Below are 27,908 nucleotides of genomic sequence, written 5' to 3' on the forward strand. Positions count from 1 at the left end.
CATCAACCCTCAAAAGGATGAAAGGCAAAGGTAAATCAGCAGAATTTGAACTCAGAATGTAGAGATGGATGAAATACCACAAAGCAGTTTGTCTGGCAGGGAAACAATTCTGCCAGCTTGCCTTGATAATATAGATGATGATGATGATAATTGTTTCAAACTTTAGTGTAAGGCAAGTAACTTTAAGGGGAAGAGGTTTAGTCAATTACATTGACCCCTGTACTTGACTGGTACTTCATTTTATTGACCCCGAATTAATGAAAGACAAAGTTGAACTAAGAATTTAAATAGCTGGATGAGATGCTGCTGAACATTTTGTCCAATGATAGTTATTTCTAATATAAGCAAAAGGTCTGAAATTTAGGGAGTGGGGTTAGTCAATTACATCAACCCCAGTACTTGACTGGTACTTCATTTTATTGACCCTGAGAAGATGAAAGACAAAGTTGACCTCAGTGGAATTTGAACTCAGAATGTAAAACCAGACGAAATACTGCTCAGCATGACTTCTAATTTTAGCACAAGGCTGGCAATTTCAGGAGTGAGTACAAGTCAATTACATTAATCTCAAGTGATCAACTGGTATTTATTCTATCAACCCCGAAGGGATGAAAGGCAAAGTTGACCTCGGTGGAATTTGAACTCAGATGAACAAAATGCCACTAAGTATTTTGCCCAACATGCATTCTGGTATTAATGGCATAGATAATGCCAAGCAAATAAGTCTTGAATTACAAAAATTTTATTGAAACCTTCAATTTAAATTAATCATTTCCAGTTGGAAGATAGCAATGAAATATTTTACTCAGAAGATAGCAACAAAATATTTTACTTTATAACAAAATGGAAACTGAATTTTATTAAAAAATAATAATAATAATCCTTTCTACTATAGGCACATGACCTGAAATTTGGTGGGAGGAGGAGGTCAGTCGATTAGATCAACCCAGTACGCAACTGGTACTTATTTTATTGACCCCGAAAGGAGGAAAGGCAAATTTGAACCCAGAACGTAAAGACAGGCGAAATACCACTAAGCATTTCACCCTGCATGCTAATGGTTCTGTCAGCTTGCTGCCTTAAAATAATAATAATAATTTCTTTTTTTATGCTATAGGAGCATGTTTCTGATCTGGGTACAAGGGAAGCAATTTTGAACTGAAGGAAAGAAGGTGAAGCCACTGACCTCTCACTCCCAGTACTTGACTAGTGTTTCATTTTGTTGACCCAAAAGGACCAACAGTGAAGTTGAGACTTCAATGAGATTTGAATTCAAAACATAAAGAGTTCGAATAAATACTGCAAGACATTTTGTCTGACACTGATGATTCTACCACCAATCTACACTCTGACTTAATTATTTCTAACATAGATACAAAGTCAAAAATTTAGTAGAGAAGGGTTGTTAAATCAATCCTGGTACTTGATTAATTTTTAATTTTATCAAGCCTGGAGAGATGAAAGATTTCAGTTAACTTGGGTGGGTTTGAATTCAGAACATTAAAAGTCAGACAAATACCTCCAGGCATTTTGTCTGACACTAACAATTCTGCCAAAGCCAATTAAACATTTCTTAGAAGTGCAAGGTCACAAATTTGTCAGGGAGGAGGGTTCAGTGTGCAGACTGAGCTGAGTGACTAAGAAGATAGCTTTTCACTTCTGTGGTTTCAGGATCGATCTTATCAAGTGACAACCTCGGTAATCAGAGTCTTGTGAGTGAAAGTTGGGAGACAAAAACTGGAAACCTGTCAGATGGCTATACCTATTCTTGAGTGAAAGACCTAATCTCTCACCTGGTTTAACCTCCACCACCTGATCCTTAGTTACTTTTAGCAGTGTTCACCCTAATGCATGCATTCGGATCAGGTCACTAGGCTAATGGTAACTTCTCTTCCTCTCACCAGTCTCAGAAGCCTTAAATAAGGATCATAGATGCTACCTTACCTTCTCTAAAAAAGCCATTTCATAAAAGTAACCCCAATAAATATCCGGGGTTAATTTTCTGGACTCTGAGCTGAAATGTAAAATTATCTCACTGAGATTTTAAAATCAGAATGTACAGGTATGAAACTAAATACTATAAAGGCACCGATTCTCTCACTCTTGCTCTTAGAATAATCCAATTAACAATAAATATTAAATATTGTCTTTTCTCTTCTGTCTTGTGTAATAACCCTTTTAAAAACCATTCTTACTATTAATGCAATATGTTGTCTTAACCAGGTAGTGGTAATGGTTGTGGTGACATGATGATGGGGTGGGAGAGCTGAGTACAATGTTCATCTTCATTTTTTATTTTATCATAGCATTAAGTAAATAAGACAAGTTTACTTTTGAATAGGATGTCAGTTTTGCTGAAGTAACATTCCCAGATAATTATAGCCCATTCCTATAAGCTAAGTAAAACGGATGAATGAATATTTTCTTCTTCATAGCTAAGAGTTGGGGGGGGGGGGAGCTCAATACAGCCACCACTCCTCGGCACATTCTTAATCTCATGATGTAGCTATACTCTCCATCAGTCTTTGACGTCACCACTCTATTCTTTCTCACCTTCAATCCTGTTTTCCTTCCACCCAGCTCTTGAGGATATGGGCAGAAGGGTTTCTGGTCATTCTATATAACATGAACACACAGTAAAAAGCTTGTGGTGGATTTGAGCCCAAAAACTCTTGGAGCATGCAAGTAGTTGTTATAGTTGTTGTTGGAGGTGGTGATAGTGTGTTGGTAGTAGCATTTATAACTGTAAAAAAGCAAAACAAAAAAACTAGAGACATACTTCAGGTGCATTCTTAACTGGTGTATATATTCTGCAATCCTCTCTAACCATCATCAGCTTACATTGATGTGTGTCTACATACATATATGTATGTATGTATCCTTATGCATACTCTGAACTATTTGGTTATCAGTGGCTGTTAAGCAAATAAAATACATTAATAAAACAAACAGATGACTAGTATTTGGAATCGTCTAGTTAGTTCTTAGATGTATTATAGAGGAGGGGAAAATTGAGGTGGTGGAAAATTGAGGAGGTAGGTTATAAACTTGACACCTCACTTGCAACCTCTTAACAGATTTTTTATTAATTAATACCAGATTATGTTGCACAGCCTAACTGCAGTTAAATGAAACCTGGTGAGAATTAATAGGTGATATTGCCTATTGTGTGTCTCTGTGTTACAAATAAATCCATTAACCTAGTATTTGGTGATATGACTACACTATAACAATAGTTATTTCTTACAGTTGCCCAATGCCACTAAATTGTCAAGGAAAAAGGGTGCAGTTGACTAAATTCCACCCACAAATTGACTGATTTTGCATTCATTTTTCTGTTAACCCTAATAGGATCTGAATTTAGGCTGTAGAGGGATGAAACTAAATACCAAAAGTCATTTAATCTGGCACACTCTATTTTCTGTTAATCTACTAACTTGACAGTGCTTATAATAATAATGATGATAATAATAATAATAATAATAATAATAATAATTCAGTCTAATTTTGGCACAACGCTAGCAATTTTGAGGGGAGGGGTGTTAGATAATATCATAAAATTCATAACTTGGGTTCACAACTTTGTAAGGCTTCTATCAGTTAATATTAGTTTCAAATTTTGGCACGGAGCTAGCATTTTCAAGGGTGAGGTAAGTTGATTACATTGACCCCAGTGCTCAACTGGTACTTATTTTATCAACCCTGAGAGGCAAAGTCTACCTTACAACTTTATAAACAATTAAAAAAAATATATAACTAGACCCAATGCAATTTGTATAATAGTTTCTTTTGATTTTGTAGCACACAACTTGACAGACACATTTATCATCATCACCACCATTTAACACCTGTTTTCCATGCTGGCATGAGTTGGACAGTTTGATAGGCACCAAGAAGCCAGAGGACTACACCAAGCTCCAATGCCTACTTTGGCAAGTGAGCCAACATTCTAAACTATAAAAGATTTCACTACGAAAAGAATAACAATGAGATAAAATCCTACCACGCAGTAAAAAATTGTAAGACTGAACATATTTCCCTCTCCCAAAATATTTGCTGTGTAAGGTGTACCTGCTGGTGCAGTGAAATTCTGTGTGAAACTACTCAAATCAATAATTAATAATAAAAATGTCACAACATTCTATTTGTCTCTTCCTTGTAAATTTGAACCTTGTTGCTATGTAAGAAAGTTATTTATAATTTAGCTTGAAGTGTACAGGAGATGGCCAAGATAGTCAAGTGCTGGATTAAACATTTTGTGGGTGTTTTTTCTTGTTTTTTTTTTGTCTTTATTTCACTTATTGTCTTGATGAAATAATAAGTATGAAATAAATACTGCAGTCACCTAGGTCAAGTACTCGCCCACTATTTATCCGTAGCCTTGTATCTAGTTATCAAAGCACTTAGCCTGGTGGTTAGGGTCTTGAATATGGTCACAACTGTTAGGTCATGAGTTCAATATTTGGACCAATGGGTCCAGTATGTCCTTGAGCAAGGCACTTTGTTTCAGCTAACTCTGGTGTGCTCAGCTAAAAATGAATACCAGTGACAACTGGGATTAACTCTGATTTGGAATAACATTTTGTGGGGGGGGGGGGGGGGGTAGTGGAGATGAGTCTTGTTTTTTCAGCCTAAATGCCTTGAAAATTCAGATGAGCTCCGATCTTATGTGATGGTAGGCTTTGAGGCTGAATTTGCCACCAGTTAAATGAAGTGAATATTCTGCCTAGCTCTATAGGACAAACGGAGCACATTTTTGAAATCCATTTCTTCTAATTACTTTTTTTGAGAAAGTGTTGTGAATTCTCAGAATCATTCCAGCAATAGATAAAATTGCTTTTCAGTATTTGTTCCTGCTCTATTCCCGAGTTCAGATTCTGCCACAATTAACTTTCATCCTTCTGGGATTGGTAAAATAAAATACCAGTCGAGTACTGTGATCAATATAATCAATTATACCACTCCTTCCAAATTTCTAATGTTGTGTTTATATTAAAAAATTTTATTCTTGAAAAGGGCATCAACACCACCACACAACTTTATTCTCCTGTCATTATAAATGAGATGTTTTGTACCTTAGATGAAAAGCAATATTATTACATGCTATATTCAAAGTGGTGAACTGGAAGAATCATTAGCATACTGGACAAAATGCTTAGCAGTTCATCCATATTTACATTCTGGGTTCAAATTCTGCCAAGGTCAACTTTGCTGTCATCCTTTTGGGGTCGATGAAATAAGTACCAATTGAGGTCATTGTAACTGACTTACTCTCCCTACAGGACTTGCTGGCCTTGTACCAAAAATTTGAAACCAGTATTATCACGTTATAGTTTCTGTTCCCTGTTGTTAGTGATTTTTCACTTTATTTCATTTCACTTACAGATAAATTAAGAAAATGGTGTGAATGAATGTCACATACTCTAGTTTTAACCTACTGATGAAGCTGAAACCTTGTCACTTATGTAAGAAATATAAAAAAATAATAAAAATGAAACAAAAAAGCAAAGAGTTATGCATTTTTATCATTGTAAAATAATAACAATTTTCAGGTGATCCAAGTTTATAAGCTTCTATCATTTCCTAATTGGGGACAGTTTACCCTTTATATATCACTGTTGTGCTTGAGTGATAAACATTTCAGTCTCATTTTCCTTTACCTCCATTCTTTATATCAATCTATCTCCTAGCCAGTATTGAGTAAGAAGACTTTTATCTCCTCTTTGCTTTTCTTTCTTTTTGGTCTTGTGACATTTTTTTTCCTTTAAATATTAATTTTCCTTTCAATATTTCTTTTAATCTTTATCTTATCAACATCAAGACAGCTATGACTACCACCACCACTAACCACCACCACCATCACTGTCACCAACGTCACCACCACCATCAGCAGCATCACCAATACTGTTATTTCACCCATCACTACCACTACACCACTCCAGTTCAGAAACTGTTGAAACAAAAATCCTCCTATAGATTTTATTATTATAGTAGCTTCAACATTTCTTTTGCACAGGCGGAAAATGGTGTTTGCTAATCTCTTTCTCTAACTCTTTCATTCTCTCTCTCTCTGTCTCTCTCTCTGTCTCTCTCTGTCTCTCTCTCTGTCTCTCTCTCATTTATTGTTGACTGTTGCTGCAACAATTGGGACATAACTGTTTTAAGTCTGTTGCTTGAGAATTATTACACAGCCTACTTTCAAATAAGGTCACTTTGACTTAGTATTCTTCCAAGACAGACTGGTAGATAGAGAGATAGATAGATAGATAGATAGATAGATAGACAGACAGAAATAGATAGGGAGGGGGAGAGAGAGAGGTGGGCTGGGGGGGGGGGATGTTTCTTCAATACATTAACCTCCACCATTTCAGTCAGTTACACTCACATATTCAGGTTGATCTACTGTATAATCAGTACTTTATACAACTTACACACACTTTATTATGTACATATCTCCCTTTCTTTCACTGTCTATCATCACTCATCAACTCAGTCTGTTGCACTTGCCAACTTCTCTTATTCTCTCTCTCTCCTCTCCTCACTCTCTTTCATTTGTTCTTTCATTCTTTTCACTCACTTTCCTCCTTGCTCTCTTTACCTGCTCTCTATCTCTCTCTCTACCTGCTCTCTATCTCTCTCTCTCTCTCTCTCTCTCTCTCTCTCTCTTCTCTACCACTCTACACTTGTTCTTTCTCACTCTCTTTTTTACTAATTTTTTTATTACTCTCTCACTTGGTTTCTCCCCCCTCTCTCTCTTTACACTCATGCCCTCCCTCACCATTCACCCCCCTCTCTAACTTCTCTCCCTACTCTTACATATGCACTTCCACTCTCCCCTTGTGCACTCCCATCCTCTCTCTCTCTCTCTCCACTTATGTACACACCTTTTCTCTTTATCTGTGTGCTCTCTTTCTCTCTGTGTCTCTCTTTCTCTCTCTGTCTCTCTTTCTCTCTCTCTTAATAGCAAACAAGTCTCTCTGAAGTACACATGCATGTTGCCAGCATGCACACACACGCGCACACACACACACACACACACACACACACAACCGTCTTTAAATTAAAGAGAATCACATTGGATAATGCAGTGTTTAATATGTAAAATGGGGATGGTCCTGCTAGGATGCATTTAACCATAGGTCAGCTTGATCGAGATTGACTTGGGGCTAAACAAAAACATTTGAAGCAAAAACAACAAAAATAACCCTTGTCCCTTTTCTATGTGTGTTCGCATTTACACATACTTTTCCTGTACTTTATTCCTTCTTTGTATATTTACTCTCCGCGTGCTCGTAGTTTATTCTTTTACTCGTTTCAGTTATTAGACTGTGGCCATGCTGGAGCACCGCTTGGAAGAGTTTTGTTGAATCAATGAATCCTGGTGCTTATTTCGGTGTTTGGTACTCATTCTATCAGTCTGTTTTGCCAAACTGTTAAGTCATGGGGAAATAAGTAAACTGACACTGGTCATCAAGTGATTAGGGAACAAACACAAAAATGTGTGGGCTTCTACACGTGCATGCGCACACATGATGAGCTTCTATCCAGTTTCCACCTACCAGATTCACTCATAAGGTATTGGTCGGCCTAAGACTAAATTCAGAGACACGCACTCAGGAACTGAATATAAAACCATGTGGTTGTAAAGTGAATTTATTAATCACACACACACACACACACACACACACACACACACACACACACACACACACACTGGTGCAGGCATGGTGGTGTGGTAAGAAGTTAGCTTCCCAACCACATGGTCTTGGGTTCAGTGGAACCTTGGGCAGATGTTTTCTGCTATAGCCCCAGGCCAACCAAAAGCTTGTGAATGGATTTGGTTGACTGAAACTGAAAGAAATCCATTGTATGTATATCTTCATGTTTGTCTCCCACCACTGCTTGACAACCAGTGTTGGTTAGTTTACATCCCTGTAACTTAGCAATTCAGCAAAGAGCAATTGACATAAGTGCTGAGCTTAGAAAAATAAATTACTGGGTTCGGTTTGTGTGAATAAACCCTTCAAGGCGGTGCAGTGCCCCAGCATTGCTGCAGACTAATAACTGAAACAAGTAACAATCGTTACCGTCATCAAATGCCACACACATATATGCACATGCGCGCGTGCATGTGTGGTGTGCATGCGAAGGAGAAAAGGAATGCCCTGGTGAGAGTGTAATTTTCAGTGAGTGTAAAAGTAGTTATCTCTCCACCTTCAACTGATTATTTCTCTGTTTACGAGTAGCACTCAATAGAGACTGGAGCAGTATATCTGAAGATGTATGTATATATCGGCAACCACAAACCATTAAATAATATAGAGCTGAGTCAACTTATTAAATGCTTACAATTCTAACTAAATACGCTGAGTGCTATTTTCTTTTGTTTGTTCACTCAGCCGTGTATGTGTGTGTGTAGCATCTACATACGCTTGTGTTGTTGGACACACATGCATATTCATAGGTCGTGTATATATGTATTTATGTTCCATTTCTGGTTTAATTTTTTCGTGTTTTATTTTGGTTTGGCACTTGTTCATCTGGCAATTTTGTAAAGACAAAGTAATAAAGAATGAAAAATGGCTGTCTTGATCTTTTCATCATCTTTTATGGTATCAATTGTCCTTTAAACCTTAAGGTCTTGTACATTTTTTTTATTGTCCCACGTCATCTATGAACATCTGTAGCATATCAATCAATTATGGCACTAAATTCTTTCACCAAAGACCCCAAGTTCAGTTACACTTTGATCTCAACAGATTTGTATACATTCTGTCATTCAAGTGATAAATGGACATAATTTGGTGAACTGGCATAATTATTAGTGTTGGATAATATGACTCTCAGCATTCTGAGTTCAAATTCCATCAATGACCACTTAATTTTTCATTCTTTCAAGGTCAATGAAAAAATACTAATCCATGGTGGTAGTGGTAGAGATGCTTTAAAGAATCATGGGAACTGCCTTCCTCCTAGAAAGGAAATAAAATATAAGTTGCAAGATTTTGTAAAGAAATAAATATTTTTTCTCTATGAGATATCTAATTTGATGTGTTCAAGATAATTCCTGTTTCATTTTTAAACAGTTAATAAAAACTAATCTTCATTTTTTATATTCATTTAATTGAAACCATGGTATGTTTTGTAGTTGATATATTGTTTTCACACTACTACATGTCTGTGGTAGCTATTCACATACAAGTGAACTTTGGTCATAAAAAAAGCCAAGTCTCTTAGTAATGGGTGCTTCTCTAAATTGGATAGGATGTAAACTGACAACTCCATAACTTAACTGTCATAGCTATTTACATACAGCTAGGTAGATTTTGGTCATAAAACAGTTGGGTCTCTTAGTGGTGGTTCCTGCTCTAAATCGGGCAGTATATGAACTGACAACCGCTTAACTAAAACTATCCATTTCTTCTCTTTGTAAAGAACAGAGGTTTATTTTGAAGTGATCTGTTACAAGATGTGTTACTTTGATTATATTTTAATGAACCACATCTCCAAACTATTCCAAGTTGACTGAAAGTGTTACCTCATGAAATTTAAATGTTTTCTGAATATTTTATTCCATTTCACTTGCCATTTAGGACCTGGTTATATTCAGCAAGCCTGCTTCGATTAGTCTACTAATAATAAATATTGATTTATATTATAGACTGCTGCGGTGCGCACAAGGAAATTTGGTGCTAAATTCATTTATGTCACCTTAATTAAGTTTGTCAGAAGTTATTGTTCCGTTAGACAGAGATGATGTTCTTAGTTGTAAATTATTTCACATTTCTAAAATTGATAGATTGTAGGATGCGAAATAGAATTTGGGAGTAAAATTTTTCAACTTAATTTCTTATGACAATGCTTTTGAGGGTGAATATGAAGTGGACAAAAATATATTTAAAAAAATGAAATGCTTTTGTATATTAGCATATGCAAATAACACAAAGTATACATTTGTTTTCCTTTCATACAGCAAGGGCTCCACATGCATATAAATGCATATATATATATATATATATATATATATATATATACAAATATAAATATAATGAATGTATTTCTTGTCTGAGTGTATGTATATGTGTGTGTATAGTGAACATAGTTATTGCATAGCTCCCTGTTCCCCCTTCCCCTACCATTTTACACTACTTTTGATAATTAGGAAGTTGTGAAACCAATTAAGTTGTTGTAAATAAATCTCCTTGATAAAGGACCCAAGGTGCATTTTCAACAGGGATTTTGTGTGCCTATTCTAAAACTAGGAGACACACAGATAATTTGACCTCAGGGCTGCATATTAATGTACAGTACTGAGCTCAGATTGTCTGTCAGGTGGTCGTATTTGCCTGGCTGACTTGCTTTAGATGCTTTACATCATGGTCACAGTGTTGCTTCAATGGTCTGGTAGCTTAAGAACCATATATATCTATTCATGTTTGACCATATATGATCTCAAGCAGGTTGGTATTTTTAGGGCTTAATAATTTTGAAAGTTATCAAGTCAGGCATTTAAAAAGAATTGTTTATCAGAAAATATTGAATTTCTCTAAGTAAATAAGTAACTTTATTTAATTTTTAGAAAACTTTGTTCCTTACACTAATATTGATGGAAATATATCTTTGGTGAGCCACAGAAATTTTGGTAAGTTAATCCCTGCCAAAATAATAAATTTTGTATTAACCAAATTTTACTTTTAATACTACTAATACTTGTAAGGTGGGGTGAACGGGAAGAACTGTTAGCATGCCAGGCAAAATATTTAACAGCATTTTGTCTGTCTTTATGTTGTGAGTTCAAATTCCACTGAGGTCAACTTTGCCTTTCATCCTTTCAGGGTTGATAAAAAGTACCAGTCAGGTACTGGGGTTGATATAAATGATTTACCCACTCCTCCAAACTTGTTAGCCTTTTACCAAAATTTGAAACCAATATTACTGATACTAGATAAAGCAGCAAGCTGACAGAATTGTTAGCATATTGGGCAAAATGCTTAGTGGGATTTCATCCAGCTTTACATTCTAAGTTCAAATTCCACCGAGGTTGGCTTTGTCTTTCATCCTTTCAGGGTTGATAAAATAAGTACCAGTCAAACAGTGGAGCCAAGGGGCCAGTGTAATTGACATATCTCTCCCCCAAAAGTGCAGGCCTTGTGTCAAAATTTGAAACAAATATTACTGATTCTAGTGAATATTTACCGATTTTTGTTGAAGGTCTGTGTACAGGATATTTTTATTTATTAACTGCTTTGATACCAACCTGCCTGAGATTGCCTGTACTTTAAATTAAAATGTTTAAATTAAAATTCCAATAAAAGTCTCATGACATGAATGGTACTGTGAAGTTTTAAGTTGGTCACCACCAAAATAATTTGCTGGTTTATAAAGTTACAGGTATTTCATTAAACCTCTCCAAAATCATTATATTAAAACTTGATAGAAAATACATAGGCAGGTTACTCATTATAAACATAGCCATGAAAGAGTTGTGGAAGCATCTGATTTAGTAGTTAGGGTGTTGGGCACATGATCATTAGGTCATGAGTTCAATTCCTCACTGGGGACTACATTTATTTTATGTCACTCCAGTCTACTCAACTGGAAATGAGTACCATTTGAGTACTGGTGCAGCTGTTTTACTCTCCAAATGTCACATTCTTAAGGTACTGCTGAGTTAAAGGTGGGAAAGCCAAGAAGGTATTCGCTTATGACTACATAGGTGCCTAAAACAATCAGTAAAAGCATGATACATGCTCTCATGTCAGAGGTGTTCATGCTTGAAGATTGTAGGCAGGAGCATTCTGCAAAGTTAGTAAATATATTTGGCGAAAGAACCAAAAGGTCTGGCTGAAATCTTTGTGAGGCAGCTTCCAGACCATTTGATGTATGAAGGCAGAATTTGCATTCCCAATGGTCATCTTGCAGGCATTGCTATGGTGGATGGATACACCTAAAAAAAACAAACAAACAAGAAACTTTCCTTTCTAAATTTTCACTAAAAACATTACTATATACTCACTTCTGTCTTTTCCAATACTCTCTCTCACTCTCTCTCTCTCTCTGTATATATATATATATATATATATATATTCAATAATAGGATGAATTCTTTTACAAGAATTTATCAAGTAGCTCGCGTGAAAAAAACCTCAAAAAGGGGAAAAAATCCATCATTTATTCCCAAAATATATATTTATTTATATAAGGGTTTTGCTATACAATAATGCCCCATGCTATGAGGGACTCTAAGGTCAGACTACCATAAAAAACACATTTTTACCGAACGCGAGGAAATGCAACTCTCAAAGCCAGCCCCTTAAAACCAGACTTAATTATATTTGAGAGTTGCATTTCTTCGCGTTCGGTAAAAATGCGTTTTTTATGGTAGTGTGACCTTAGAGTCCCTCATAGCGTGAGGCATTATTGTATAGTAATGGCCTTATATATATATATATATATATATATATACATACAATTAAACCTTGGGAGAGGCATTATGCCAGTAATAAACACACGCACTGGTTCAGTCCTTTATTAATTTATATAGTTTTTTGTTAAATTATTTCATTGCACTCTTGCAATCTCTTCAGTAACTTGTCTCTCCACTTCCATTTATTTTGAATATATATACTAGTTTCTTTCTCTCCACTTTCTCTACCTTTTTTATATGCACACTTTTCATTTCCATTATAAAACTGTCGACTTTGAAGATGAATCCCTGAAATATTAACCCAACTAATCTAAACTCTATTTTATGTGTTACATTAACTCTGAATTTGGTCCTTTTACTTGTGCTTTATAATAAAAATATTATCTAAAAATGCTGAAAGCTAAATGCTTGCAATTAATGAACATTGGCGTGTGTCAGAGGTGTTGGCTGATGTATGCAAAACAAATGAATGGCATCAATAGGGATGTAACTTAAGTGGACAATATGGTTTAGTGATCTGATCTTGCAGTCTAAATGGGGGAGGCTTTTGGGGTCAGTTGGTGAAATCTTATCTAGGTATTGTGTCAGATGATGGTAGGGAAGACTGAGATTTGAGGATAACTGTTGTATTGTACACAGCTCCACATCATAGCAGAATGGTAAAAGAGAATGATGAAGATCTGAAAGAAGATGGTGCTGACACCAGCAATGGTGATCAGGCTGTTGAAATCAATAAGGACATGACATTGATTATGACTGATAGATTTGATGACATAATAATAATAATAATAATAATAATAATAATAATAATAATAAAGCAGTGACAGCAGCAATGATGATGTAAACAATGATGACTACAACAACAACAATAATGTTGATGAAAAGTATAAGTTGATGATAATGATAATGGTGCTGTATATGATAATGATGTTTGAGAAATAATTGAATTATGAAAACTTGAAAATTTGAGTGGCATGCATGTGCATGTATGCATGCATGCACTTGCTCATTCATAAATGCATGTGAAAATGGTGTTTGGAAGATAAATGAATTATTTAAATGTGTAAAATGTTGAGCAACGCAGACACATACATGCATGTGCATAAATACATTAGCATGTGTATACACTTGCACATGCACACAATCACGCATTCTGTCATTCACACACATATACACAATAACACATTGTCATGCACACATATACACAATCACATATTGTGTCACACATACACATATACACAATCACATATTGTCACTTACACATACACATATTTTTGACAGCAAAACAACAACAACAGCCAAAACTTTGATAATCATGGATATTTTGGAAGATAACTAAATTATTACGAAACATTGTAAAATATGAGCTACATGCAAATTATTAACGAACAACAACAAATTTAAAGAGCCTTTAAGAAAGAGGTTCTTTTTAAAAATACCATCACACACACACACTTACACACTCACAAACAAACAAAAAAAGATGAAAATACAATAAAAATCCTAACTATATTTTCTCTAAACATCTCCAGCTGAATTATTATTTGCTATTCTTCTAAAAGAAGATTGAAACTAATTTATTTCATTTACCCTTTTTTACCTCGTCTTCCTCTTCTCATATCTCTCTCTCTCTATCTATCTATCTCTCTCTCTCTCTCTCACTTTCCCCCTCTTACTTTCTGTCTTTAGCATCTTGTAGTTATTCCGCTAGATGCTGGAAAGGAGATTATCTAAAGAGAACTAGAGATTACTTGCAGCAGAAACAATATTGATGGTCAGTGAACAAAGGATAAGGAAATATAGTCTGTCTATTGATTATTGTTTTTGCCTCTCCATCCCCTTCTTACCCAACTCCCTCTCTTCCTCCATCCTCTTACTCTTCCTTCTCCTCCTCCTGGACTTTGAAGTTATTGCAATAGTAGAGTAGAAGAAATAGGAAAAAGTGCTTTTGATGATTTTGATGTCGTCTTCTACTTTCTTATTTGAGTATTGATAAAACAGACAGACCTACAGATAAAGAATTATAGATAGACACGCATACACACAGATGTGCATGGATGTGCACATACAGATGTGCATACACAGAAACAGTGCACAAATATACATGAATGTGCACATAGAGACACTCACACACTTACATTCAGGCAATATCATGCACACATTAATTCTGATGCAACACACTTTTAAAGACATATGCACATACTTGCATGTCCACACATTCACACGCATGCATATATATATATATATATATATATATATATATGTATATATACATATATACACACACACACACATGCACAAATTTTTGCATACATGCACAAACACTTGTGCATATTTGCAGACATGCACAATTGCACACACCTAAACAATTTCAGAAACTCTTGTGCATACATGTACCTACATGCACAATTAAATAAACACTTCTGCATACATGCACAGCTACGCTGGTGCATTTGCGCACATGCATGCACAATTGAACAAACACTTCTGCATGTGTATACACGTTAAGAATTGCAGAAACACCTCTGTAAATATGCATATATGTGCACCTCTGCAGTCACTTGCATCCATGTGCACACATATACAGCATACACACAGCGCATGCACTCACACACACACATGCATATACTTACTTTGGTGGTAACCATAAAGGATTTCCAAGAATTTTTTTTCTCAGTTGTGGTTGTTAAACATTTTGAAATTATTACTTGGGCTTCTGTGCAATCTTTATATTGGAACCCCCTATGGCAATTTTAGCATTACCTTATTAAAAAGTTAGTATTTCACTTTGGATGATAGTCTTTGAAATCTCCAATTGTATTCAACTGAATGCAACAACAAAAAAAAAGAAAGATGACAAAAAAAAAAGAGAGAAAGAAAAGGAAAAGCGATAAACTTCGCAATTAAACTAATTGCTTTAGAATACCAGAAGTAGCAGAATTTCAAACTGTTGAAACTTTCGTCTTCAAATGATACCAATTTCTTTAATTACATTTATATAGTTACTGTTGTTACATATTGTATGTAGTATATTTGTCCTGAGGTGCAATCTGAAAGAAAATTACTTATTTGTATAATTTCAGCAGACAGTCCAGTAATAAGAGATAGCTGTGATAGACGGGAAACTGTCTTGGAGAATCACAGACAGTTCAACGGTAAGTAATTCTTTTAGAATATCATCATATTGGGAGACTGGAAAGCTTGACTTTCATATTTTTATTTATTTATTTTCAAGAAGAAAATCTCTTCTTGAAGAGAGAAGAACCAATGATAAATACCTGTCCGAAAGTTTTACTCTATAATCCGGATATGAGTGGCTTAAATGGTAGCGAAGGCTTAAACATTTTGCTGTGTGTTGTTATGCACATCTACTTTACCTTTCATATTTGCAGGGATCAATAAAAATAAGTACCAATAAATACTTGGGAGATCAGTTAAAATGATTATACTTTCAACAAAAATTTATAGCCTTCTGACACTTACAAAACATTATTATACTCTTGTTAAGCAATGAGTGTTGGCTCTGTTGTGGAAACAACACAGCATCAGTGACTTGGGAGGGCTTGTTGATCTGTTTGGTTAGTTCTTTAGCCAATTTTATTGATTCCCATCTTTTTGGTGTCAACCATTTCGATTCAGCTATACTGTTAATGCTCTTTATAAAAATATGAACATAACTAACGTCCATAATATATATGAGAAACTGATATTATCGTTGCAAGAAGTGAAATGGATTGGCAGAGAACTGGGCCTTGTAGTATATTGTTCTATCTCTTAAAATCTCAGCAGGATTTTCATTGTACTTTGGTTCATGGGTATCAGATATATCCTGTCGTGTGTTAGAGGTTAGTTCTGCCAACTATATACCCCTGCCCTAAGAGCATATCCAAACTGTATTTCATTACCATCATTAGTTTAATGTCCACTTTTCTTCCATGCTTGCATGGAATTTTGTTGGGGCAGTTTTTCTACAGATGGATGCCTTCTTTGTCACCAACCTTCACCTGTTTCCAGGTAAGGTATTATTTCCCCATGACCAGATGTTTTCATGGAAGACCGAAAATGAAGGACACCACTTGCATGACAGTAACACTCATATACAGCTTTCACACAATGTCAAGAAGAGGTGACAGTAACACACTCACACATACAACAGGTTTCTTTCATAAAACGAGAAGACACTGAATATTTTTCTTCATTTTGATTGTTAACCATTATTTTTATACACAGTCATGGGTTGCATTATTTTTAACTGTAGCAACATCTTCTTCAGCTCTATATCCTTTCTATTACTGACCACATACTTGTAAAGTAGGAGTCAAACTTATTTGTCAGTCAGGCAGACTATGGCAAGTAGAGTTATGTGACAGGCATAGCATTAAAGTTTCACCTCATGACTCATGAACTCATGGTCACTTACCCTGTACTTTAATCTCACAGTTTTTTTGTCTCATTTATTTTCAAGAAAAGATAAAAAAAAGGTAGTGCTTGTCAAAAATATATTAGTTTATATCAAAAGAAATGATCTTTGTACCCAGTCTGTCTCTTTGTCTCTGGTGTTTTGCCTAGATTGCTATAATCTGTCTTAATTATGTTTCAGTAAAGGGCCAGTAAGAATTGATCTTTGCTAGAGAGATCTTTTATGGATATTTCTTCTTGGATACTGTTGTTGAGATCAAAAATTGTTACTGTTGTTGTTGTTGTCATTAAAAGAGACGTTGTCTCTGATGTTTCACTGATTGAACATTTAGAATTTTGTATCTATTTTACCAGACATGAATTACTCTTTTATGCCTCTACATTATTTTCACGGATAGCGTTTATTATCTTGGCTGAATTATTAGAGCATAGGAATAATCACTTATAGTTTTCAGTTATGGCCCTTTACATTTAGAGTTCAAATCTTGGCAGGATCAACTCTGCTTGTCATCCTTCCAGGATCAATAAATTAAAGTACTAGTCAAATATGGAGGAGAATATAATCCGCTGTTCCCTCACTGGAAGTTCTGATTGAGTCTCATCATAAACATCACTTAATTTCACTTTTCCATGTTTGCATTGGTTTGATGAAATTTTGTTGAGGCTGGTTTTCTACAGCTGGGTGTTCTTCCTGTTGTCAACCCTCACCGTAAAAAACACCATTTGAGCGTGGCCGTTGCCAGTACCGCCTGACTGGCCCTCGTGCTGGTGGCATGTAAAAGCACCCACTACACTCTCGGAGTGGTTGGCGTTAGGAAGGGCATCCAGCTGTAGAAACTCTGCCAGATCAGATTGGAGCCTGGTGCAGCCATCTGGTTCGCCAGTCCTCAGTCAAATCGTCCAACCCATGCCAGCATGGAAAGCGGACATTAAATGATGATGATGATGATTTAAATTTTTTTTTTCTTTATTGCTGATATCTAGTTTACTTTAGTAATTTGGACATCATTTAATCATGTCCTGATTCATCATCTTGATTGACTCAGGGCTAGGATTAAACTTTTTTTGTTACTGTATTTCCTTGAACTACACCATCTTTGCTTCAATTAATTTTTAAAATAATGAAGAATTTAGTAAAATGATTGTTATGCTGGTGTTTGGAATAAATATACATAAAATATTGATGGAATATTTTAATTTAGGTCACTTTAAAACTGTAAGTTTATGTCATAGAACCAGAGGCAGCCTTCAGTAGGTTGGTATCAAAAAAGTGAATAAGGAAATATGGTAAAAAAACAAAAACAATCTTAATTTAAAGAAAATAAAAGTCTAAAACTAATACATATTCATTTCTCAATGAAGTAATGTTGGTCTGGAAAGCCATTTAAGTTAATTATCCTCTCTCTCTTTCTTGCTCTCAGAATGTATGGGCTTATGCCTGTATAAGACAAGATTATTATAATTTCGTTAATGATATTGTGCTCTCACACAGTTTACGAAATAACTGGTGAGTGATGGCAGTGATGGACACAGACAGCATCAGTTGACTTGGTATGAACTGTCAACCTTTCAGTCAGTTTTCCATCTGATCTTATTGATTCAGTTTGCTGTAACTGACTCTTTGGTTTTTATATATTTTTATTTATTTATTTATTTATTTGTTAAAGGACATTAAATGAAATTCTTTTTTAGTAAAGTCTACATAAATAGAACTGCAACATTATTTTAATGTGATAAAAAAAATCAAAAACAAAAAGGAAAACCGATTCCACATCTCCCCCCATCAAAGTCATCACCTATTCCCGCCATTGTCACAATTCTAATTGTGTATTGATTTCAATTCCTTTTTATGAGTGTAGAAAATTATTATCTTCACCTTTCATCTAACTTATTGTATTTAGTATGCACAATACCCTCCTGTTCTGTCTGTTTCTACACGGATAACTAGCTGATTGAATTGGTCTGATGGCTTTCTGGGTTTTTTTTTCCTTTATTTTAATTTTAATTTTATTTTATTTTTCTATTTTGTCTGATCGTTCATAGTTTTCTTGCTCTACTAAGGATGGGTTAATTTATTTCTCATCATTAAAAATTTTTCACTCTTACCTTATACCAATTTTTTTTTTCCGGTTTTTGTTTCGTCTATCTGTTTGTTTTTTAATGTTTTTATTATAAGATGTATTGTGTATGTTTGTTTATTAATGACTGTTTGATTTGTATACCAAATAGTCATTAAATAATAGCTTTTGATATGTGGCTGTATAGCAAGGTAGAAATGACTGCAATAATACTGTCGCTTGGTTATTTGATTTTATGTATCTATCTATCTGTCTATTTGTTACTACTACAGCAAAATTGTCTATGAAATGACACAATCAACTTCAGTTGATGAAGCAAAAGTAACAAAATAATAAAGTATTTCTGTGAAAATAAATACTTGTAATGACGTTCTTAATTAGAGCTGTTGGGATGGAGAGGTCCGGTGTGTAGGGTAGGGGAAGCTGAGGTTCTTTATTACAGTAATTATTCTTATCATTTGATTAAATTGAAACTGAACTATAGAATCCAATCAAGACTTCAGTTCCTCACACTACCACCAACTCATCATTGCTGTGACTGTTATGATGTGGAGGAACAAGATGATAGGAATAATAATAATAATGATTTGCAATTTAGACACAAGGTCATCATCTTTCAAGGGAGGTTATTAGTCAATACGCTCAACTTCAGTGCTTGGTTTTATCTTATCGATCTCAGTGCATCACTGATACTTAATTTACCTTGAAAGGATCAAAGGCAATGTTGGTCCTGCCAAGATTTGAACTCTGGACATAAAGGGTTAGAATGAGTGTTGGAAGGTATTTTGTCTGCTGCTCTAATGAATCTGCCAATCTATCATTCTAATAATAATTATCATTTCTGATACTGAAACAGAGCTGAAAATTCGTAGAAGAGGGATTTACTTAAGTAACTGTTCTTCAACATATCACTACTATTTATTTCATCTCCTGGTAAGAAGAAAGCGAAACCAAATTACCTACTGTTTCTGAGAAGAATTTGGACTCAAAATATAGAGGAGTAAAACTAAATACTGAAAAACCTTTAGCCTAGGGCTCTTCTTGTCACTCTACCATCTTATATATATATATATATATATATGTTCTTTTATTCTTTCATTTGTTTCAGTCATTTAACTGCAACCATGCTGGAGCACTGCCTTTAGTCAAATCGATTGCAGAAATTTTTCTTTGTAAGCTTAGTACTTATTCTATCAGTCTCTTTTGCCAAACCGCTAAGTTACGGGGCTGTAAACACATCAACATCAGTAGTCAAGTGATGTTGGAGAAACACACACACACATATACGACAGGCTTCTTTCAGTTTCCGTCTACCAAATCCACTCACAAGGCTTTGGTCAGCCTGAGGCTATAGTAGAAGACACTTACCCAAGGTGCCTCGCAGTGGGACTGAACCTGGAACCATGTGGTTGGTAAGCAAGCTACTTGCCACACAGCCACTCCTGCACCTATATATATATATATAAAGCACACGAGAGAAGCAAAATGGAATTCACAAGATACTTTATTAATTACAATGATCGTTTTGACCCATCTTGCATCAATCCCTCACAGGTGAGATGCTAGACAACTGGTTATGGTGCAGATAAGTCAGGTGACTTTTCAAAAGGTACCTCATTCAATAAGCTCAGTTTCATTTGGTCAATTATACAGCATGTCATTATTTGCTTGCAGGTGGTTGCCCATGAGTTTCGTGGTTTCGAATGACATGGAATGAATACAGTTTATTTTTTATATATCAGGTAACCATAGAAAGTGAATGTGCTTTAATTAGCAGACTAGCAGGTGTATATCCAAGCTTTAATTAACTACTTACTATATATGTATACACACACACACACACACACACCATTCGAGCATGGTTGATGCCAGTGCCGCCTGACTGGCCCCATGCCGGAGACACATAAAAAGCACCATTCGAGCGTGGTCGATGCCAGTACCGCCCGACTGGTCCTAGTGTTCAACTGATACTTAATTTATTGAACCCAACAGGATGAAAAGCAAAGTCAACCCCAGTTGAATTTGAACTCAGAACGTAGCAGCAGATGAAATACCGCTCAGCATTTCACTTAGCATGGGAATGATTCTGCCAGCTCACCACCTTACATAATAATAATGATAATAACAACAACAACATAAGCATGAATGATTTAGATTATTTAAGCTTCTTGCCATGGAACACTACACAATTCTGTCTAAATGTTTTAAGATGAATTGTTGTTAACAAGATTATAATTTTTGGACTATTAACGTCAATCTTTATGGAAATATTGAATAATCTTTTATGTCTAAAGATGAGATTTAATAGTCTGAAAAATTATAATCTTACTGTGTAATAGATTTTGTGTTAGATTTTGCATTGTTGTTACTAAGCATCTATACATTTTTAATTCCACTTTGGAGTGATGCTTATAGAATTGTGAATTAAGGAACACCTTATTATTATCACTTCTTTCAGAAAGGCCTGAACTCAATACTACAAGCTAGGTCAGACATTCGTCAATCATATTACTGCTGCTACTTACAGCTATTCCTCCTGTGGTGTAGCTGCTTACAGATCAAAGCCATCAAGGGAGCCTCTACATCAGTGGCTTTCAATCATTTTTTTTCTCTATGGACCCCTTTGAGTACTCTTCTATTCTGGTAGAGCCCTATAGCCATTTGATGTTTAAAGACTAGTTTTATAGATACTTCTTTCAAAATTCCTATTTTGTTATTCAAACATTAACTTGTGTAGGTTTAGAAAGAAACATAGCTGTTTCTTGCAATAAATTACATGACATACTACTACAGATCCCCAACTTACTATCTTATAGACCCGACTTGAGAACCACTATACATTGTTGCTCAGCCTGCTAGAATCAGAAACTAAAGCTCACTAAACTCTTGATGCCAACTTGCCTGAGAATACCCTGGTTCTGTGATACAAACTTTCTGTTCTCAAGTGATCTAAAATAAACCTTCTGTCAAAGTTTTATGTTAAGTTATGTTCCAAACACCATCTTAATAATAACAGTTATTTTACTTAATTCGTTAATTTTAAAATCGATTAAAACTGACAGTGTATTTCATTAGAAATATTGTTACAAAAGGGCTAATTTGTACTCAACTGTCTGGAAATGTTTGATGCATTGAATAATGTTGTCCCAGATACACATAGTTTGTGGGACTACATTATCCAAGTACTTATTTTAAAGACTGGTACATCATCTTGCTGCTCACTATTAATCAAACCACTGTTAAATACATAAACTAAAGTACCAATTATTTTTAAATGATGTCAATAAAAGACATAGACAGACAGACATACACACGCAATGGGCTTTTGCACAGTTTCCCCTTATTAATTTCATTCACAAGGTATTGATCAGGCTATAGTAGAAGGCTATAAGGCTAATGGGACCAAACCTGAAACCACATGGTTGGGAAGCACAATTTTTTTCTTTTTTCTTATCTTTTGAGGACTCCAAACAATATGTTTATTAGGGTTGTATCCCTTGTATATTGAGATTAGCTCCTGTTGCAGTAGTTGTCGTTTAGCCTGATGTCACCCCTGATTAAGCAAACGTGTAGTCAAAAGCATTCAAGCTTTTGCCATTCCGTTTTATATTTAGGAATAGCTAGGACTGTATTATCTAATGCATCGTTCAAGCAGTATGAGGTATTTTGACTGCTACTTTTAAAAGGTTGAGTGATTTTGTTAAGACTCCCTCGTGCAGTAGTACTTGAAATAGCAAATGAATAAGAAGATACATTTACCGTTAATGCTATCCTAATTATTATGCAAATAAACTCCATTGTTGAATGGAATATACCACAGTCAATGCTAACAAGCAGTAACTACAAACTAGCAAACATTAAAATTCTAATTAAGTAGTTGTTCAGCTTGACATAAGGCCCGATGATAAAGTGATCAATAGTTAGTATAAAATATGGGTCAGTTTGGAGAATCATGTTTGTTGCTTGACAAGGTGTAGTTACAATCAGGTCAGTGTACTAGATTAGTCATTGAATAGGTGCTGTTTATAAATAGGTCACAACAGTTTTGTTGAAGAAAGCAAACTTTTGTTGGCAAGACAAAAGAACAGGTGATAGGGAAAACTTCCTTGTTTATTTAATCTAAGACTTTTTAGATATCAATATTTGCGTCTTTTTTTTTACTTACTTCAGTCACTGGACTGCGGCCATGCTGGGGCACTGCTTTGAAAGGTTTTGTTGAACAAATTGCCCCCAGTACTCATTTGCTTTTTAAAGTCTTTGTTTTTTTGGGGTTTTTTTTTGCCAAATCTCTAAGATATAGGAATGTAAACAAATCAACACAGTTTGTCAGGTGGTGTTGTGGGGAGGGGAGACAAACAACAAAGACATGCACACATGCATATGTACTTATACACACTCTTCCACACTACCAAATTCACTCACAAGGCATCTGTTGGCCCGAGGGCATAGTAGAAGCTGCTTGCCCAAGGTGCCATATAGTAGGTTTGAACCCAAAACCATATAGTTACAAAGTCGGTTTCATAACTACACAGCCATGCTTGTGTCTTTAAAACCAAAGGATGCTAATGTACTTTTTTTTTTTTCTTCACTATTATTTTAAATGGGCTAATGTTATAAGTTTTTTTTATTCTTTACGTTGAACTTTAGTTTTGGTAATCTTACTTAGGGTTGCACATGTGTAGATGCATAATACAAATGTTTATCAATTCAGGCACATGGAGATATCCTTGGATATGCTAGGTTACTTTCCTACATATATGTATTATATTGAAAGGCAGCCACAATTGATAGGCATGTTAAATACAATCTATCTCCATAGTATGTTGGTGTTTTGAAAGTTCTTCTGTAAAGGTTTCTATTGCAAAATTGCAGTGCTCCAGTAAGGATATGCATCATTGGCTGGAACAAAAAGAACAATACTTCTTTTCCTCCATAGTCTTTGTTCAATGGAAGTTTTGAGTTCAGTATTGTACCCACCAGTTGCTTTGTCATAAACATACTTATCAGTTAAAGAATTTAATTCAAGAACTCTGCCATTATTCATACTGTATATTTTAGTCCAAATGAAATGTTGCTCAGGTTTTTTTTATACACTCTGATATTCCTGGTATGATCTGGCATGAGGAAATGAGACCAAACTACTTGGCAGTCTTGTTGCATAGCAGGGGTTCTCAAACCAAAGTCTGTTACCTCGAGGGGCATACAAGAGAAATTGCATAGTGAGGTTTGCAAAAACTCTGGAATTTTAAAGTAATTGCAACCAATTTAATGTAGTAAAATGTCTAGATGATGTGTGGAGAGCCTTTTGTTGTTGCCATTTATTCATTGTGTTTGGTAACCACAAATAAATTCCATGCAAAACTGTTGACTGAAATTGATATAAGGTTGTGCCTCTATGAAACTCTGCTTAGAATTGAGATACTTGTTTGAAAGCCAAGCTCATCCGCCTCATTAAAAAAGTTAAATCAAAACGATTTCTTACATTGGAACATGGCCAAAAGTTTTGAGGGAGGGAACAGTCATTTGTATTGACTCTAACACTTGACTGATACTTTATTCTGTTGGCTCCAGAATGATGAAAAGCAAAGCTGACCACAGAAGAATTTGAACTCTTTAAATTAAATTATATCAATCACAAGTCTCACTTGTCTATTGTCTGTACTTTAGTATCCAACCATTTTACACTGTATTCTTCACAATGAGTACACCAACATTGCCAGCCATGATGAAAGGCTACACTGGAAGAAACTGTAGGAGAACCTCAGTCTAGCTTCAACAAACTTTTGGCATGGAATCCAATAGATGAATAATTTGATGGCAACCGAATAAATGAATCTGGAATTTATATCAATGACTTCATTTAACATTTCAGACAAACTTTTGTATATGACTGTAATAGTTCTTATAAAATATTCATTCACATTTTTTAATTAACTGCTGGGCTAATATATTTCAAATGATATAAAAAGCTCGACTCTAGCTTGACAAAGGCAGTAAAGAGTTATCAGAAATATAGAATAGAATGTGTTGTTCCATATTTAATTTCCATTTATGACACCCATGTTGACTGCCTGAGAAATCTCTCATCCAATTTCTTTACAAATTGGAATTTCATCCTTAGCAATACATATTCTATTTGGTAAAATGATGCCAAGAGCATGTTCAATTTTATTTTTCATTCTCTTTTTTCACTTTTCTATTTTCAATTTGTTTTTCTTTTCAAAATCATGCTACAATTATTTAAATTTCCATTAAAACACTTGCAAATTTGACCTGTTAAAGGTTAATCAACTTAAATCATAAAATTCTTTAATTGCCTCTCTTATTGTTAAAATGCTTGATCCTCTTTTTCCTGTTTCTCAGTTAATGGCACTATTTAGTAGAAGAATTAATGACTCTTAATTGTTCAAAAGTTATGGCTATTGCATTTTGAGGATATGAAAGGAAACTTAAGTCTTTGAAACATCTAATTATCTCTGTATTAAAAGGAACTGTTCATTTTACTATTATTTTAACGTTTTTTGGAAGGGTTTTTTTCCATTTTTTTCTCTTAACCACACAAAAAATTTGACTAAATTTATTTTTTAAAATTTTATTGATTAATTTTTTTCATAGACTTTAGATATGTTTTATCAACAACAACTAATTAATTTTCTTTACTTCAATATTCTATTGATTACATTTTATTTTCTCACATAGTATTAGTTTAAGGCAGTATTTCGATGTTATTTTCCTTTATTTATTCACTTTCACATTTTCTAGTTTTCTTTAATGTTGGTACCCCAAAGTTATATATCTTAATATCTTAGCTAATTTACTTTCAGAACTTTAAAAATATTATTATTACTATCATCATCTTTATTATTATTTTATCACTATGCCAAGACTATTTACTATGGATTTGCTGCCCCCTGGTTGGAAAACACTTAATGTGATTAGTCAATGGTATCCAATGTATAGTTATTGGTATTTAATATCCCCCACTGACTGAGAGCATGGAAATAGGCTAATCAACTGGTGTGTTGTCAGATCACAAGAGAGTTTAAATCCTCAATGGTTACTATTGTATTTTTAAGTAATGTATTTATTCTTACATATCTTAGTTTACTTGGCTGTCAAAAATCTGTACAAAAGCTGCTGGGAATGTTAGCTATGGTATTTTTGTTTCAGAAAAATAAACTATCTAAGGGTGATTACCAAAGTAGACCATCATCATCAACATCATCATTTAATGTCCGTTGTCCATGCTAGCATGGGTTGGACAGTTTGACCGGGCTGGCATGCTGGAAGGCTGCACCAGACTCCAGTCTGATTTAGCATGGTTTTCTATGGCTGGATGCCCTTCCTGACACCAACCACTCAGAGTGTAATGGGTGCTTTTATCTGCCACCAGCACAGGTGCCATTTGCATGACTTGGGGTGCTTTTACATCTCACTAGCATGGGTGCCATTTGTGTGACATCGGTATCTGCCACAATTGCGATTTTGCTCAGCTTGATGGGTCTTCTACTCAAGCACGACATAATGCCAAAGGTCTTGGTCATTGCCTCCATGTGGCTCAACACTTGAAAGGAACTTGGCCTCTTTGCCTCTATGAGGCCCAATGCTCGAAAGGAACTTGGCCACTTTGCCTCTGTGAGGCCCAACGCTTTAAAGGAACTCAGCCACTTTGCCTCCACGAGGCCCAACGCTCAAAAGGTGATATTAATTTAGATAAATTAGGTATAGAGTGATGTACAGAATGATGTACGTAAAAACATTCTCAATTAGTTGAATTATGTCATTTAGTTGAAGAAAGAATGAAACATAACCTAGTACTTACTGTTAGCTGTTCTTGTGGAAAAAGGGGAAATAATTTTGAGAAACTAAGAATTAATGTCATGAAAATATCAATTTGAATACACCCTAGGTAATTAAGTACTCTCTGCACTTACACAATTGCTCCCCTCACCCACTTCTGGCCTTGCTGCTGGTATTGATCTACACCTTCCCCCCACCCCAGTGATCTCTGTGCTTTGGCTAAGTACTCTTTACATTGTCCTGTGTACAAAGCACTACCTCTCATGTAATGGTGCCACAACAGAAAGCCAACTAATCATGCACCCTCATGAGTAACCTGGTGAGTGAGGCAATCTCTCTGTTACTGGTACCACACTGTAAAGTGGTTGGCGAATGAGCAGAGAATGTGTAGGGTTCTGAGATCCCTTTTATTCAACCTCTTTAGTGTTGGTACCACAGGAAAACATACCCAGTACACTGTAAAAGTTTTGATGTAAAGTAGGATCTTCAGCTGTAGAAATCAAGCCAAATGACATGAATACCTGTCTATGGATACCATGACATGAATACCAGTCATTTACCAAAATGACATGAATACCAGTCATTTTCAGCTTCCAATAAGAAGTGACTTGGACCATGACAACCTATACAACCAATGCCAGCATGGAAAGTGGACATAAGATGATGATAATGTTTGAGGGGGAGAAAATCTGATCTTTGTTACTAAGCATGGTAACAGCTATAAGCATGTTTTTTGGTCTTATTGGGCCTTGTCAGTGAAACTGAAATTCAGGCCTGTTTGGTCAGTGGATAGAGATTTCACTTTTGGAGAAATCAGTCAAAACAAAGAGTTCTAACCAGTAATAATTTGTATTATTTTAAAAAGTGAGCTAAGGAAAGTAACAAGGTGATATACTTACTGAATAATGTTTGCAGAAAATTCACATTCAACCTAAATTTGTCCCTTATTTGGAGAAAGAAAACAAGATCCTGTGTTTAGCTATGATGTTTCAATGGGGTTTCTGTACTGCAAAACATGATCTTTGGTATAAGACCAGGTCCTTAAAAGAATCTTTTGGTTTAGGGAAATTGGTGATGGAATAAACCTTTCTTTATCCAGGGAAAGATTTATTCCATCTGGTTTTTAAAAGACACTTTTGGTTAAGACCTGGTTTTTAAAAGACCCTTTTGGTTAAGAAATTTTT

The 27,908-nt window shown here is 35.1% G+C and overlaps 1 protein-coding gene across 9 annotated transcripts in view; it reads left to right on the forward strand.

Annotated features, from left to right (window-relative positions):
* Positions 1–27,908, forward strand: part of LOC106880133 (nuclear receptor subfamily 1 group D member 2) — a 207,272-nt gene that overhangs the window by 125,336 nt on the left and 54,028 nt on the right. For 3 of the 9 annotated variants that reach the window (XM_052965614.2, XM_014929960.3, XM_014929956.3), the window contains 2 exons: positions 10,580–10,642; positions 15,511–15,582. In XM_052965614.2, the coding sequence (XP_052821574.1) occupies positions 10,580–10,642; positions 15,511–15,582 (135 nt within the window). The remainder of the gene's footprint in view (positions 1–10,579; positions 10,643–15,510; positions 15,583–27,908) is intronic. The other 6 variants (XM_089347742.1, XM_089347741.1, XM_014929957.3 and 3 more) reach the window with 3 other exon arrangements.

Source organism: Octopus bimaculoides, chromosome 2 (assembly GCF_046866305.1).
Source record: "Octopus bimaculoides isolate indiv1 chromosome 2, ASM4686630v1, whole genome shotgun sequence".
NCBI lineage: Eukaryota > Metazoa > Mollusca > Cephalopoda > Octopoda > Octopodidae > Octopus > Octopus bimaculoides.